General features: G+C 36.9%; 1 protein-coding gene across 3 annotated transcripts; it reads right to left on the bottom strand.

Annotated features, from left to right (window-relative positions):
* Positions 1-4,090: 4,090 nt before the first annotated feature.
* Positions 4,091-17,312, bottom strand: DYRK3 (dual specificity tyrosine phosphorylation regulated kinase 3). 3 transcript variants are annotated; one of them, XM_015814483.1, is made up of 3 exons: positions 17,158-17,312; positions 14,408-14,519; positions 4,091-6,454 (listed from the first exon to the last, which is right to left on the bottom strand). In XM_015814483.1, the coding sequence occupies exons 1-3, from the start codon at positions 17,244-17,246 to the stop codon at positions 4,880-4,882; spliced, it is 1,776 nt and encodes a 591-aa protein (XP_015669969.1). In that variant the 5' UTR covers positions 17,247-17,312; the 3' UTR covers positions 4,091-4,879. The 3 variants fall into 3 exon arrangements, with proteins under 3 accessions (XP_015669969.1, XP_015669970.1, XP_015669971.1); XM_015814484.1 differs by having other exon boundaries at positions 14,408-14,523; positions 17,158-17,228; XM_015814485.1 differs by lacking the exons at positions 14,408-14,519; positions 17,158-17,312 and adding exons at positions 7,536-7,630; positions 13,615-13,666.
* Between the last annotated feature and the right edge of the window lie 640 nt (positions 17,313-17,952).

Below are 17,952 nucleotides of genomic sequence, written 5' to 3'. Positions count from 1 at the left end.
ATTCTTCAGTAAATGGCTTTTTCATCACAGGCTTGTATATTAAAAGACTGAGCTTCAAATACAGCATCCCAAAAACCTGAACTGTACCTATACGTTATCCATAATGTCTGCGTATTTGTTTAATACAGTATTCATTCTGCTATTTTACTGTTAAAATATTGGTAGAAACTTACTGAGTTCAGAGCATCAAAGCTTCACTCCAAATCTTTGCAATTTACTGGGTTTTAATGTTTTGTTAGCATTGCAGGGTTGATTATATTGTAATTAAGTTCAAGGAATAGATAGGGAACTCATCACATTTGCAGACACCAAGCTGTCAGGAATAGCCAACACTCCAGAAGATAGGCTTAAGATACAGAAGGATCTTGACTGACTTGAACATTGGGCGCTAATAATATGAAATTCAATGGTGAAAAAAGTAAAGTTCTACATTTAGGCAAGAAAAACCAAATACACAGGTACAGTATGGTTCCTTGCTCAATAGTAGTAACTGTGAAAGGGATCTCATTGTCCTAGTGGACAATCACTTAAATACGAGAAAACAGTGTGCTGCAGCTGCCAAAAAAAGCCAACACAGCCGTAGGCTGCATTAACAGAGGGATAGAATCAAGATCATGTGAAGTGATCTTCACGTGTGTACAGAGAAGAGCAACAAAGATGATTAGGGGATGGAGGCTAAAACATATAAGGAACAGCTGCTGGATTTGGGATGTCTAGTTTAATGAAGAGAAGGACAAGGGGTTACATGATAGCAGTGTTTTAATATCTCAGGGGCTGCCACAAGGAAGTCAAGCTATTCTCCGAAGCACCTGAGGGCAGGACAAGAAGCAACGGATGGAAACTAACCAAAGAGAGAAGCAACCTAGAACTAAGGAGAAATTTCCTGACAGAACGATTAATCAGTGGAACAACCTGCCTCCAGAAGCTCTGAATGCTCCAACACTGAAGAGACTGGACAGCCATTTGTCTGAAATGTTATAGGGTTTCCTGCCTGAGCAGGGGGTTGGACTAGATGACCTCCAAGGTCCCTTATTAGTAGTAGTAGTAGTAATAGTAGTATTAGAAGTAGTATTAGCCAATTTTAAAAGAAACCTGTGGGCTCTTATTTTGTATCATATTAGAACTCAAATCCATCAGCAAAAAGCAGAGTCAAAGTAATGGTTCAGGTTAATAAATAATAATTAAGGAAAATGTGTATGTAGTTTATCAATTCTAAAAACAAGTTTACAATCCCTTCCCATCAGAACTTACTTCTGGTTTTCTCACAATCAGTAATCTAAAGAAGTTTGATTTGTATGCTGTTGCAAAGCAAGAACATTTTGCTATCTAATACCTACATTATTATTCCAAAATCTCATTCTTATCTTTAGTCCACTCCTGGCACACATACTAAAGGCTGGTTTTACAAATGAATCTCAAGATGTTGAATCTCAATGCTAGCTTTAGTTCTTACACTGTGATATTAAAACACACAATTGCTTTCAATTAAACATTTTGCTATTATGTTCTTCAATGAACATTTAAAAGGTTTTTTTTAAATAAACAAATTTTAATTTCTCATAGATTTTATAGGTGTTCCTTTATACCTGAATGCTAAACAGTAGGTAATTTTTTTTAGAAGTGTACAGAGTTTGAATCTGAAAAAATGTTTATTTTTAAAGAAAGTTATCTTATGTTGGAGCATTTTTTCCATTGAATTTATATACATTTAAACACTAACTTTTGAAAATGTTCCTTCACACACACACATCATTCCAAATTATCATGCAGTTTAGCACTCATTAATTTGCAACACATTATTGCATTATCATAGTATTCAAAATGAAATACAAATCTAATTTGTAAGTATTTGTAAGTATTCCAAACCGCTTACTCTTAACTTCCTGAAAATGTTGCATGGAAATAGATGTAGATGACTAAAATAAGGCGCAAGGACATTCAACTGTCCTACAAATCATCATAAGCTAGTTCCAACAAAGAGCCCAACAATTCTTGGTTAGAAAATCTCAGGTTCTCCAGGTTTGATCTACAAGTTCCATAAATCAGTCAGCAAAAGTCAAGAACAATATGGAAGCTGTAGTCCAGAAGCTTTGAAAAGCAATAGACTGCCTATTTCTTTATACGGACATAATCATTTTCTTGGTTATTGTACAAGAACTAGAACATTGCTTTGGGAATAAAAGATTTGAAGAGACAATGCAAGATATTATTAGATCTTTGTTCCAATCTAGGAAACAGAAAATTTCACCTCAATTCACTATATCATATTGTTATTTTTCAAGAAAACTCATTTCAGTTAACATTTCTGGGCTAGAGTATTTTCATAGAACTGAAGATATTAACTTAGTTCTCACATTAAAATAAAGAATTCAGATGAACATTATTTCAAATTAGAAAACCTTTGGTATATAAAATACCAATAAACCCAGTCTACTTATAGATACAGGATATTACAGACCAGTGCCAAATGCTAAGTAAGCCAATTTGCTGTTGTTGCATTTTCCTTAACAGACATTTTACAGAAAAGGAATGTTACTGTAAGATTTTATTCAGTTCAGAAAATTCCATAACTATATCAGTTACCTCACTTAAAAGTACCTTGTCTAAATTAACTTCCTTTAATAGAAATGGTAAAAACCCAAACTATTTCAGAAATCATTCTTTTATAGAAATATATCTTGTTTTACACCTGTTACAAGATGGTGAAGTGATGCAAATAATTTTTGAAGATTTTTGTCTCCATAACAAATTGCCTATTAAAGGCAAGGTAAATGTCTCGGTAATCCAGATGCACAATCAGTTTTTGTGTTATTCTCATATTAGCAAGAATTATCATAGAGGAGCTTTTTCAGTCAAAGAAACAAGAAAATGGAAGAACGTGGATGCCCTTTTAAAAAAGTTTAAAGACAGTAATTAAAAAGAGAAAATTGTTTACTATGAAACCTATTTGATAAGCTTTTAATCAAATACTATATATATTTTATTTCCCAGAATGACCTGGATTTTATTAATGGTGACTTTTACCTGCAAGATTCAGCATTATTTAAAGCAATAAAAAACAACAAGCTATAATGTACCCCATACATTTCGCTATAGCTTGTAGGTATTTTGTGAAAAATATTATATTTAATACAAAGGGTGAACAATTAAAAAACGAAATGCAATGAGCTATAAACGTGCAACTAAAATCAAGTTTTCAATTTTATATTTTGTTTTATTGTACTTGCTTACTTCATGATTTTATTTTCTTGTAAACTGTCCCAAATTCCTCAACTAATGGAATGGCATACAAATTCACTAAACATTAAAATGTTTATGCAGTAAAATAACATTTTGCACAAGATTGTCTTGCCAAGGGTTAGGGTTAGAAGGATATGTGCAATTCTTTATACACTCAATGTCTGCTACTGCAATCGAATATTTTTGTTTGAATTGCCTCGAGAATGTTACAATCTAAAAAGCCTTAACTGTAATCATTATTACTGCTAAGACAGAATTCTTAATTTCAAATTATCTTTAATGGCCATGCAGATGTAAAAACCCAACTATGTGAAATAGAGAAATTAAGGCATTTATTTGGAATTGGAATAAAATTTACATGTAAGTGCAATAGAGCTTTCTGGTTCTGAAGTTAGTGAGCATCTATAAAATCTCTATTCTAGAGGACTCTTCACATTTTCCTACTTATGCAGTATTAACACGCATGTGCAGAAATTGCATTGCAATCTGAATAAACAGCTGACAGAGTATCTAACCTAGTATTTGTGTAATTCATGAGAGTAAACACAGTTAACACAAAAACAGGAGGAAGCAAATTAATTTCTCAGTGATTAGCTGTTCTACAAATTATTATAATATAGAATGCATCCAATGTGGAAAATGGAATTTAAATAATAGTTCATCTTCAACTGATTGGTAAATATCCAATGCAAATGGCTACCATTAATAATGATCCATTAACCTTGCATCATATACCTAAACTGTACTTTAGATCTGAGTAATACTGTTTTGTGCTTTGCTAAAGATCAAGTCTTCATAATCAAGATCCTGAATGGGAAAACCAAGAGGCAAACTTATGTGCACTAGTAAAATAATTTTATTTTCCAATATCCAGATGCTGCCCATTACATTTTCCTGTACAAAATATTTGAAGCACCCATCTTTTTGCATCTGAGATTTGAAAACAGCATTTTCCTCAGTTTATCCTTCACTAAAATTAAAAGCAACTTACTTACAAGAAATTTTCTCAGAAATATTTTTATCTCCATGTGATTAATTAATTCAATTTAAAATGTTGGAATGAAGAATTAAAAATATTAAAATGAGTGTCCAAAAACTATTATCTTCATAGGTCTGGCTCACCACACACTTTTGCAAGGTGCTTGTCTGCAAACAAATTGAAGGAGAGTTCGCAAATTAATTTTGCAAACTCAGAAATCTTGCAATTATATGTAGAAATTACTACAAAATAATTCATAGACAACAAAAAGCTTAAGAACTTGTGCTTTTTGACCAGCATTCTGTAAGAAATTTACTATCAGGTGCAAATTATCTTGAAACCACATTGCACTCAATTTTCTGTTTACATGACCGCCGGCATGAACAGGTGATTTTGTGGTTTATTATAACGTTACTCTAAAATCTGTTATACAGCATGTGATCTCACTGAATAAAACAAATGTATACAATAAGCATCCCATTCTAGCTGAAACTATTTGATTAAATAATTATAGCCCTTAAAATGCTTGTTTTCTTTCAGTTTTTTTTATACAAGATTCAACCTTCAATAATCTTTTCCCCAGGCCCTACACTAATCTCTTTGTGGTTCAAGGAGATAATAATAAACACAGTATATACCCTGGGAATATGTAATTCTCTATTAGCTGACCAATTTTGGTAGCACAGTACATAGAGGTATATTGGCATTTGAATCAGACATTAGATTAGCTCTCAGTTTGTTTGCTACCCCAACAACTGGGGGTAATCTGGAATTTATCCCTGGGAAAGCGCCTGTATAGTGAGCAATCCGTTTGCCTGAACTTTTATCCACGCTGGGAGGCTTAGGTACTCGTTTACAAATCCAAGGATGTCTTAAAGCTTGGCTAGGAGTCATCCTTGCAGAAGGATCCCAATTAAGACATTCTTTTAAGAACTCTATAAACAAAGAGTCATCACAGCCTTTTAATGCTGTAATCCAGTCCTTGTTGCCTGGAGCACTGCGCATTTTACCCCTTCGTGATCTGCTACCATTAAGAATAACTTTCCCATCTGCTTGAGTTGTTGTTACACTGCAATAGCGAGGATGACCTTTCGAATTGATGAAGTTTTTGGCTCGCTTGGATTGGTCTAGCAATTTCTGTGGAGGCATTCCAAGGAGCTCCATCATACAAGCTAGCTGATCACCCTCATCCTCTCCTGGAAACAAAGGATAACCAGTCAGAAGTTCCACCAGAATACAGCCAAAACTCCACATATCTATGGGCATCCCATAGCGGCTTCCCAGGATAACTTCTGGGGCTCTGTAAAACCGAGATTGTATGTAAGTGTAAACTCTTTGGTGCTCAAAACAACTAGATCCAAAATCAATTACTTTGATTCCACTCCGCCCTTGCTGTTTCAGAAGAATATTTTCAGGTTTTAAGTCACAATGTATAATTTTGTTTCTGAAAAGCCCCTCCAGACATTGCAATATTGAGTGGGCAAATTTACGTACAAGCTGCACACTGAAGCCTTGAAACTTGTTTCTTTTGATCAGCTCATACAAATTCATGCTCAGGAGCTCAAAAGTCATACATATATGATTTCGAAAGGTAAAGCTTTCTAGCATGTGAATAACATTCATGCTGCCAGTTTTATCTTGCTTTTTGAGATGTTCCAAGATGCGTATTTCTTCTGCCGCTTGCCGGTGAAACCGTTTCTCATTGCGCACCATCTTTAGAGCCAAATGTTGGTGTTGTTTGTGATCAAACACTTTAGCTACTTGGCCAAAGCTGCCTTTCCCAATTATCTTAAGCACTTCATATCTGTACGCAAGATGGTCATGAGGCACATGAACGTAGCTGCCTTGTTCATCATCATATCCACCATTGTTTGGGCCACTAATAACTCCCTGTCTTTTCTTTGCATTTGGACCCACAAAATAGATTTCAGGAAAATTAAATATTTCTTGTTGCTCATAGGCTGTTAACTGCTGTTTATATTGCTTCAGTGCTTGCTCTGCAGACTGGCATCCAGCTTTCTGTGCTTTTATTGAGCTGCCACTATTTTTGACGGTGCATATACTATCACCGCTTTTATCTTTTACTGGAGTTGGAAATGACCTTTCAGAGCCATTTATTCCAGAGGACTGCAGAGTACTGCTCCTTCTATTTCCAGAGTCTTCAAATAATTGCTCAACTTTGACTTGGCTCCCAGTCAAAGGATGATCCTTCATTGTGATTGCGCTAGTAGTTACCTTTAAGGATAAAACAGAAAATCCTTAGAATTCACAAATTTAACATTTGGGAAATAGCAACAGTCATTTAACTTCAGAAGAAATATATAGAAATAACTTAATGCTTATATAAACCCGATATAGTAAAATTTGTATTAGTATGCACTAAAGTAGTTTTGCAACATCTACTCTTCAGTCAGCATAGCAGCAAATAATGAAAGTGTAGCTTGAAGCAACCAAGAATCTGCAAATTACGATTTTACTAGCTTGGAACCAAAAACAGCAAATTGCAGAAAAGAAACATGTAAAAAAATAACAAATAAGCGTGCAGATACATAGCTAGATTATGACTGAAACCTTTCCCAAAGGGTTAAGACAGAATTAGAGTATAATCTGGTTACCAAGAATTCCATACTGCTCTTAAATTAATGCATTCCCACATCATTTTAACCTTTTACCTTTTACAAAGACATGTTTGTATGTTTTGTATTATAGTATACTAATTTACTTTTGAGCCCTGCAAAGAGTTTTGTTCCATGCACAAAAGGAACTAAATATTTTTTCCTGCAAAACTGCAAATCAGAAATAATCAGAAAACATTAAAAATGAAAAATGATTTATCCCAATTTGAAACAAGTGTAACTTTGGAGACTCGCTTCAGATTCTACTTCAGTATAGGCAATGCGAGTAATAGGCTTTCAGGTAATGCAATGAAGCAAAGCAATGTCCTATTCTAAAAACTGGTGCAAAGTAGCGACCTTGCAAGAGTATTGAATGAATGAATGAGCCACTCTTACAGGATTTGATTAGGTCATCTTCATTTTGCAAAGTACCTTGTTGAGTCCACAAGGCAGACCAGGATAAGCCTGACATAGCTCATTGATTTCTGCAAGGCAACTGCAAGGTACTATGCTAAATTTATGAAACAATTTCATAAATTGTTTACATTTCAAAAAAAATGAAACCAACATTTGCAACTAAATAGCAGCTTTTATATATGTCTGGGGTAGCCAATAAATAATGTTATCTTCCATTTCTATAGCAAATTTATTACTCCACCAAAACAGCAAATTAATAACTCTTTTGAAAACTATTTGTATACCTTTTTCAATGAAATGCCAAAACAGTTACGACATTGATTCAGAAAATGCAGTTTCAGGACACCAAGATCTGTATTGTACTGCTTAACTGCTATATCTGTTTGGAAAATATAGACAGTGTATTTTGAGACATACAACTTTCTTAAAAGACACAGAAAATATGATCCAGAGAATTAGCATAATGTTAACAGATTCTTCAGTATCTATGGCTGAACTGAATTGAGCAGAAATAATGAGGAATGCTATAAAATTTTGAATAAAATGGCCCTTGCAAGATATCCAATACAATCAGCAATTCTTTATTAATTCAGAGCAACCGGGTTTCAAAGAACTGTGTTTTCAGAAACATTTGATCTCCTAATGGACAAAGAATTCTGGACACAATTTTTTCATTTTTCAGGTAATAGCAGAGAAAAAATAGAATAGCAATGCAGAGTTCAAACAGGAACTGAATCTGAACAGTAATTTTGTCCCACATGCAATACTTAGATAAAATATAAACTAGAAAAAAGTCTGAAGTTAAACATTAGCAATATGTTTATAGTTACATTACCAATATATTTACATTTTCTTTGAAGTAACACAGAATAATAAAAAATAATTGGCAGTAAAAGAAGATATTCTGTTACTGACTAAATATAAAATGAAAGTAAAATTAACTCATACACTGATGACTTTGGGGCTGCATGCACATGAGGCACTAACATGCCTTAAAGTGAACTATTTTAGAAATAAAATGAGAAAGCATTTCTCACATCTGTTCTTTGGGTAGTGGAAAATTTAGCCTCCAAGCTGTGCTCCATAGAAACTGCATGAAATAGCTTATCTTTTATAATAAAAAGTAAGTTTTTTGTTTTCAGACCAAAAGATAGCCAATTGCCAGAACAAATATTTGCTTAGCGTCTTAGAAATTCAAAAGATTTGACAAGAAAATGATAGGTAATTAGTTCTCCAATGGCTATGGAATGCAGGAAGGTGCCACAAGAAGTGCTACGGAATGCAGGTGAGCAACTTGCAACTTCTTGCCAGCTTCCCCATTGACTTTGCTTATGGAAAGCCAGCAAAGAAGGTCGCAAATGGTAATCATGGGACTGCAGTACACACTGCAACTGTCATAATAGCAGACCAGTTGTCATTCACAATCACATGACATTGAGGATACTGCGATGGCTGCAACTCTGAGGACTGGTTTTAAGTCATTCTCGTTCAGCATTGTTGTAACTCTGAATAGTCGCTGAATGAGTGGTTGTAGTCCAAGGACTACCTGTGCAAACAATAGGACATGCCAATAAGCTTCTATAAAGAAAAAAAGTCCATGTATATGATGTGGCAAATCCCTCAGTGATGTTTTCTTTCTATGATACATATATTATGCACAAAACAACCTCAATGCCATTAATTGAATAACCAATATAAAAAATTTGGATTATAAAGCCAGATACATAAAGATTCAGGCCTCTTTATATTATCATACAGTATATCAATACTAATAAGATCACCATATTACAGCTTGTCAATAATCCAATCATGAGGTTCCTCATTGAAATCAATAGTAAGGAAGCTATCATCCAAATTTGTTTTAGTATCTTTGTCTCTTCGTTTTCATTATTTCTTTAAGGCTATAAACACCCTCCCAACTTGCCTACAAATGCTACTATCTATTCCCTGAGCAGCTGAGGTATTCCTGTACATCTGATAAGAGGGCAATTCGGAAATAAACCTCCATTTGGTTATCAATGACAGACTCTCGCAGATACAGAAGTTTTATTATGCACTTTAGAAAACTGCAACATTACATTACTTTTCGACATGATAGCCATTCAAATTGAGGCACTTGTCATAATGTCTTACAAGGTTTGAAATTCCTTAGTAGTAGTCACTCGGCACCAAATCTGGGCTATTGGGGGTGTGTGATCAAAAACAGCCCAACGGAACTGCTTCAAAAGTTCTTGGGTGCATCTAGCAGTGTGCGGGCGAGCATTATCATGAACCAATACCACACTTGGAGTACTGCTAGTGAAGTTCATGGAGTGTAGTTCGACCATCAATTCAGAAGTCTACTGTGAAACATTACAAAAACTCAGATGAGCCATCCATAACAAGCGCCAGGGCATGCTGAATTCCGGTGTGGTGTTGGTTCACGATAATGCTCGCCTGCACAATGTTATACACTCCCAAGAACTTCTGAAGCAGTTCCATTGGGATATTTTTGATCACCCCCCCCACAGCCCAGATTTGGCATCGAGCGACTACTACTAAGGAATTTCAAACCTTGTAAGACGTTATGACAAGTGCCTCAGTTTGAATGGTGATTATGTCAAAAAGTAATGTAATGTTGCAGTTTTCTAATGTGTATAATAAAAATTCTGTATCTGCAAGTGTCTGTCATTGATAACCAACAGGTTTATTTACAAATTGCCCTCATATTTGGATAATATGCACTTGAATGGAAGCAGAAAAAGATCCTTTTCTGTACCATTAAGATAACAGAACTCTGAAATGTTTGCATTGAATTTTCTCATCTGGTGGATTTTTTATTTTTTATTGTCAGTGAGAATGCTGGTGTCTTTGGTTTACTTTCTGATTAATATTTTAAGACTGTTTCTCTTTGGTCTTGATATGACATTACTTAAGTATATTTTATTAGAAAATTATAATTTTAGTCATAGCAAATATTGGTAAATGTGCCCACTCTTAGAATAGAAAGATGAAAACATTCTGTAATAACCTACACTAAATGCATCCTTTTAATTAAATGTAAATAATTGGCAGTACAGAATTTCCCAAAATGCAGATATAAAATGGATGTGAGAGAGCAACGGTAACAATGGGGCAGGTAGGAAGCAAATAGAACTAGGCATGGCATATATTTTTCTCCAGCCATTCATGCCTAAATCAAAATTTAAGCCAGATTCTTCTTGTGTGGAAAAAAGAGTTACACATTTGTGCAGAAAAAGCCTCAAGTTCAATTCCTGCTGCTTCCTGGCAGGCCATGTTCAGGCAAAAGTTCATGCATTTACATGGCCAGGCAATGTAGGGAAGTTAAATAAATAAATCACCTAACATAGTATAAAATAACTTTTTATGGTTTTAAGATGAAGTGCCTGACATATTATAGCTTCTTAACAGTCTTAAGAATCCTAATGTAGTAGACTTGTACATATCTTACAGCTGAACATATACTTTGAGCCACAAGAGTTGCAGGTGAACTTGATGGCAAAGAGATCTATGACCTTAATCCTAGTCAAAAACCCAACCCAAAACACTAAATTAAGAAATGGCAGTTTCATACATAATAGTACTCACACTCTTGTTTACTACAAATATTAAAGAAAAAGCTATGACAAACAGCATCAAAAATAAAGTGGGTTTTGGAGGGTAAAATAACATGGGTGGAACTGCAATCTGTCAGTGCTGGCAACACTTATTTATCTGCATGCCATGTAATAGCATAGCAGGTACTGGAAATGGTTTCACATTACTGTCAATCAAGCAGCTTTTGACCCCGTGTTTCTCCAAAAATAAGATCCAGTCTTTTTTTTTTTTTTTGCCTCCAAAAGAGGCACCAGGTCTTATTTTCAGGGGACATCTTATCCCGTCTCACCTCGCAACGGTGGCACTGACAGCCCCATACAGCCAGCCCACTTCTTCTGCAGCCCCTCGCATGCATCACCCCCAGCCTCCATTTCTCTATCAGAGGCCTTCAGGAAAGACCACTATAGCTGAGAACGGAGCTCCGGATTGACGCGTATGATGCCCCCTCGCCTGCGTTTTGCCGTCAGAGGCCTTCAGAGGAAAGGCCTCTGCAGCCGAGAACTGAGCTCCAAATTGATGTGTGCAGTGCCCCCTGAAATGCAGGCCAGGGGGGAGGGGGGATGCCACGTGCGTCAATCCGGAGCTCCGTTCTCAGCTACAGAGGTCTTTCCTGACAGTGAAATGGAGGCCGGGGGTGACGCATGCGAGCGGCGGCAAGTGGCCGCAGAAGAAAAGGACCAGCAAGGCAGGGGCAGGTATCGGGGAATGGGAGGCCTGGCGGCAACAGTAACCAGGTGTAGGGCTCATGGGGAAGCTCCATACCCCCACTCTAGGTTTTTAGGCATGCACCTTGCCCCCAAATTAGGGCTTATTTTTGGGGGGGTAGGTCTTATTTTCGGGAAAACATGGTAATATAACTGCTCACTTCAACATGAAGACTCCCAATCTCAAAGGAAATAGTCAAAATCACATTATTTAGTCATGCTATAAGCTTAGATTTGGTATTGGCAGCACTGTTGGAAATCTACCTGCAGAAAATTCAAGATAAAGATAACAATTTGCAGTAATCAAAAATTACAATGTATACAGTATTTCAGAATGAGATGCTTAATGGTGTTGATAAACAAGTGAGTGCATTGCTACTTAGAAACTCTTTTAATGTTCTTTATTTCTCATTCTATTACTGTTGCAGAATAGATTGGGTCAATATCAATCACAGGAACAAAGAACAGTAGAAATCTGAATACAGCAAATTTTTGTTCTGCTCAATTTAACCAACTTGTGATCCCCTGAGCTACAGAAGTGATCTTAATGCTTTGGCTAGCAATCAAGTGGATTCTTTTATCATTTTGTCAATGTTTCCCCTCTTCGCATATATATAGCAATGCATCTGTGACCAAGCTGTAAATAGTTACATGATATGTTAACTATATTGGAATGAAGAGTGAAATATCTACAGTAGCTCTTCTATAAATTTCCTATGTGATGTGATGAATATTAGAAAACAGTACAGAAAAAACTAAGGGTTGTTATTAAGAGATTGCTAATAAGATTATTTAAAACATTATGAAGGGCTGGTATAGTGATTTATAATTTTTAAAATATCAGTATTTTTAATTTGGTGAAAATCATCTTAGCCTGTGTTGATTTTATTTATCAAATCTGTAAGCTACCTGACTCCCAACCACTATTTAAATACAAAACAATATATTTTTTAGGTTGAAAGACTCAATATTCAGAGTCTAAATGAGCATTTAATTCTCTAATGCAGCAACTCAGTCATCCTTTGCTATTTTTCCTGACTATATTCATAAATAGCTATCTTACCTCCCCACCCCCAAAACCTTGGTTTTCAGAAATTAAAGCTTTAAAACTCATCCAATTTCAACTGGATGTTTGTATGTGAAAACCTGAAATAGAGTACATACTTAGAAAATTGTTTCTTTCTCAGTACTGCATTGCTTCTAAGTATGGCATGCATGAAATAATGCTAGAACTACACATGCCAACCTTTCAAATGATCACTTATGCAAACAAGCTTTAGTGTTACTCAGAGTACAATATTCCTTTTACTTTCAAGGCTGTTACTGTTAAGGCTGTTGTCAATTGTATATAATTGCTGCAATCTAACCAGTCCTCTCTAGCAAGCTCACAAGATACATGACTCTGATTAAGACATATATCATTTCTACAAAAACAATTGAAGTGAAAAAAGACATTACTGTTTTCAAAGTAAACATTAGGGAATTCCTTTTTGTATTTTAAAAAACAAAACTAGTAAATTTCAGTCCTGTAATTAAACACTTAGCTAATTGAGAGTAACAGTCCTCTAAGAATATTGACTACAAATGAATGGCCATGATACATACAAGATTATATGTAACTATAATGTAAAGCCTTCTTTTCAGTAAAGAGATGCTCTCCAGTACTTAGTTTTCTGCAAAGAAATATTTACTGACTTTTCTAATCTATTTTACCATAGAAACAATTACTATAACATTCAAAATGCAACTCTTTTCAAGTCTACCACTGAAAAAAAGCTACTCTTGAAACTTACACCCTCATACTGAGTAAACACAGTAGTTAAAATAATGATACAGGTATAATTGCAGTTTTAATATCTTGATGTTTACCAGCAGAAAAACATACTTATCCTTTAAATGTTGACAAAAAATGGAAGCCAGTTGGTTTTCTCTTTGTCAGTTGAGTGGATAAGCCATGAAGAAGCAAGCAGTCTAGTTTTAGATTAATGGTCTGGTACAATAGGAGGATTGTGACATCTCTTAATTTAGGTCACTTGATTAATTATATTATTCTCTTACTTACATATGCCTATTGTTATCATCAATCCATTTCCATTATGAGGAACATTAATCCTTAATGCTATTAAGGGGGAAAAAACATTAAGGAAAGCAGAACAAAAGGTGGATTAGTTCCAGAAAATCTATTTGCAAGGCTATATAGTACTTAATATTTATGAAAAACAAGAAATCTCCACAAATATTAGTATTGTAAGCATTACCATATTATTAAGTATAAATGGTGCTCATTCAGGGACAATTGGGATCAGCAACTTGGTTGTTATGTGAAGTAGTTGCTAAGTGAAACCATGACTGTACTTATAATCTCATTTCAGCTTTCTTATGCTTTACAGGCCTACAAAGGTCATAAATGCTAGGTATGGTTGCAAAGTTACTTTTTAATCATCATAACTGCAAATGGTTGCTCTGAGGCAATTGCTAAATGAGAACCACCTGTAGCATTCTTAACCATGCCTAATGGTTGGAAAAAAATAGTACAAACACAATTCTTAACTACCACCTTCTTTGCTGATACAGATGTACTTGTTAGGGTTATGCAGTGTTTCAGGCTGTATTTGGAAGAAGTCCCTAAATGTACAAGAGTGAATGCACCACCTCTGTGCAGCTTGTTAATGCAGCCATGAGATCCTGGAAACAAATGTGGCCACACATAGATGTCACATTTATACAATAAAGCAGCTGTTTTGAATCAAATCAGATGCACTGCATAAGTCTAATATTAATATTCTGGTTTGTTAAATGATCTAGTTTGTGTTGTCCCAACAATAACAAAACTCAAAAAACATGAAATTACTTACATTAGATCTCCCTAGTGAAGGAAAACCAGAAGGGGTGCATTCTTCATTTGTAGGTTCTGGATATCTAATCTGATCTATTCTCATATAAGAGTCATACAAGCCATCTCCAAACCTGGCTGGAAATAACAAAATGATCAGTAAAAATGAACACCAATTCTTACAAACATTATTTTAAATTACAGTAACAATCCTAAATCCTCCAACAAACCCCAAAATCTAGATGATGTAGCTGCAGCTAATTAGAAGGAGCAGCATTTGATTTCCCCCATTTTTTTATTAAAAGGAAAAACATTAAAATAGGCATTGAGTATGTACAATTCTTTTTGCTTTGTTTTGGTAATTACAAGGAACAGGAATATTAGTATCTAGCAGATTTTCACCTTTGACTAATCTGTCCTGCCATAATCACTTTTGAGAAGCACCATACTCAGAACTGCCTTAGAAGCCAGCAACAGAAACCTGTCCAATATCGATTCTTTTCTGTCTTGCAAAGAGAAATCCAACAACTCATATAGACTACAGCAATCCTCCCAAGTAATATAGAATTCCTCCATTAAATTGCACAGACTACCACTACAACCACTATTTATGACCACTTAGAATCATGAGTTAAAGTTATCAACTTTAAAAAGTTCATCTCAGCAGTATCCAATAAAGAAAAAAAAAAAGGTGATAAGATGTTGTATCTATGATTTGAAATTGGATTTCTTTGAAAGTAAACTAAGCTGCAATTGTCCTCAGCAATCATGAATCAATATCTATTGACTAAATTAGGAAGAATTACAGCTTCAAAAATAGTTTGAAACTCAGACACTTAATACTGACACCCTAAAACTTATTCTCTTACTGAAACTTAATAAGGTAAGTATATCCATCACATAATTATTCATCCAGTTATAATTCTGCATCGGCTTCCCTAGAAATAATTCTTCTAGAAAGTAGTAGTACCATGCCCATGGCTTGATGGGCTTTTACTTCCCCTGGAATAAAAGCAGCTTGTCTTCAACATTAGCCAACTGGGAATATGAAGGATATTGTCCTGTCCATATTTATGACTTGCCTGAATTCATCCAGTTGGACACTGTTGGATAGAGAACACTGAACCAGAGGGGCTACTAGCCTGAACCCAGCAAGGCTCTTATGTTCTCAGTGTTTGCTTCAATGTAATAAAGCATTGAATAGAGTTATATTCTTTGGGCTTGTTCTGATTTGTTGAGTAATGCTCAACAAGTTAATGCTCCAACCAAATAAAGCCAAAATGTTCTCTCCATGACTTCACTTATTTACAAATGTTTGTAGTGCAAATAGAATCTGGCAAATGTTGTATTTTTGTTTCTTTAAAAGTGCTGTTTTAAAGAGTCCTATTAAGTACTCTACATTTTTAAAACTGCCTCTAACATGAAAAAAAGAGTTCTTGAGCTTTCTCTTGCTTAATCACAAATGATTTTTTTTTTTAAAAAAACAACTGGATTACAAACAAGCAAATAAACATGTTGTATGTTAATTACCGCTGACTGGAAGGAATGCTCCTTTGCCTTCCAGTTAACAGTTTAAAAAAAAAAAACACGAAGCAGGGGCCAGCTAAGTTACCGAAGGAAAAATCTTTTAAAAATTTCCTTATGCATAATTTGGCAGTGAGTTGAAATAATCTGGCCTGCTTTTCGAAGTCACAGCGTACACTGAATATTTCTAGTAACCGAGACTATTTTGGCTCCAACGGTTACTGTACTTCATCTCTACCGTTACACACGTGAAGCGTAAAAAAAAAAAAAAGCAACAGTTACAACATCCCAAAAATAAAAACCAATGTAGTTTCTACGGCGAGGCCAACCAAAGGAGCACCAAATTCTCCCAATTGAGGCCTGCTTGTCCGTGACCGTTGGACACGGCTATTCGGATTGGAGGTTGGTGGTGGGGGGGAAAGTATTGTTCGTGTGATAGTTTTCTATCGGTCACTCGGGGAAGCGGTGCTAAAACCTTTCTCGAGCCTCTTCTGGTCTACATTTTCGTCCATTATCCCCAATTCAAAATATACAGTACAGCGTCGCGCTACCCTGCAGTCCGTGCCATCCTTTCCGCCATGAATCCGGCAACCAGCCGTTTTTCTCGTTCGGATCGTCCTTCCCCCCCCCCACGTGGCCCTGCCGCCTCCCCCTCCTCCTCCAAAAGTTCCAGCCTTTCCTGCAAAGACACGTGCGGGCCGTCGCCCTCCTCCTCCTCTCGCCAACGGGGCAGGGTGACCCCGTCCTTAACCCTACATCCGATCCCTCAACCCGCTTCCCGTTCCGAGACAACCGCCACGATCGTGTGCCTGGGATGACCAGGCTGGCGAAAGATGGGGCAGGAAAGGCTGGCTGTAAAACGGAAACAAGGAATCCTTGGTGCTCTCGGAGCTTTAGCTGTTTTCTTGCAGACGTTTCATTTCTCAAGAAAGGAAACAGCCCAGCAAGGCCGGGGGTTCAGGCGGCGGGGGGGGGGGGAAGAGACACTCTTCCTTTACAAGCCCCCCCCCCCTCCGCGGCACAAGCCATCTCCCACCCGCACACCCGCCACACAAAACGCACTCCCTGTAAAAAGAGGCCTTGACCCAGCAAAGACACGCAAACGGCGGAGTGCCTGGAAAGCAGGAACAAGTCAGCCCCGAGGCCCAGCCACGAAAAGCCCGGAGGAGGGAAGAGCCCACGCCCGCAGAGAACGGAAAGGTGGTCCAAGGAGAAGACCGGAGAAGCCCTTTAAGGTTCCCCCAGTACCTGCCGAGAGGGGACCTTCCGACTTCCTGCTCAGCAGCATCATAGCGCTCAGGATACCCGGAAAAAAACCCGCGGGCCGTACGCCCCATCACCGTGTCCAGGCCTGCCCGGTCCCCAGATCCCCCGCCTTGGCGCCGCTGGCTCCAATCGGAGGTTGTAGTAGAGCAGGCAGGGACGTGGTAGCGCTCAAAGCGCGGTTGCTAAGGGAACGTCTGCTTGGGTCGCTGTGCGCTTGCGCGGTGGGGGAGGGGCTGAAGCGAAAGAGAAGAACGCTCTCCCCCCCGCCCCCAAGCGTTTCTTCAGCGACCAAAGTAAAACGTGCTTGAGCCAAGTGACTTTATACCGCGTCTATGTACAAAACGTGGAGGATCTTTATTTATTTTGCCTAATGGCGGCTTGCTATCTTCTTAAAGAGGCTGTAGTAAACGCAGAATGCTTTATGAATTGGAACACGGTTATTCGAGAGAAAGCCCCTTGAAATAAATTAACATTAACTTCATAAGACTACGGACGTGTATGTGAGCTGTGCTTTCGAGGGCTTAATGTACTTCATCTGTTGCAAATTGGCAGATATGATTCCATAAAACTCTTGTCTTTGCTGGAACGGCCAAATCCTGCTACTGCACTCTGAAAAAAATTGCATATAAACCTAAACGCTAATGATTTTAAAACATTGCTTTTATATAAGGAAATGCTTGAGAAAGTGAGGGTAGAGAGACATTGAAAAACATCTCACAAGAAAATGGGATGGGATGGATCGAGAAACAGTAGCAACTTCCATTAAGCCTTTCTCAC

This window comes from Protobothrops mucrosquamatus, unplaced genomic scaffold, assembly GCF_001527695.2.
Source record: "Protobothrops mucrosquamatus isolate PMUCROS unplaced genomic scaffold, P.Mucros_1.0 scaffold256, whole genome shotgun sequence".
In the NCBI taxonomy this organism is placed as follows: Eukaryota; Metazoa; Chordata; class Lepidosauria; order Squamata; family Viperidae; genus Protobothrops; species Protobothrops mucrosquamatus.
This window is presented reverse-complemented; position numbering and strand designations above follow the sequence as displayed.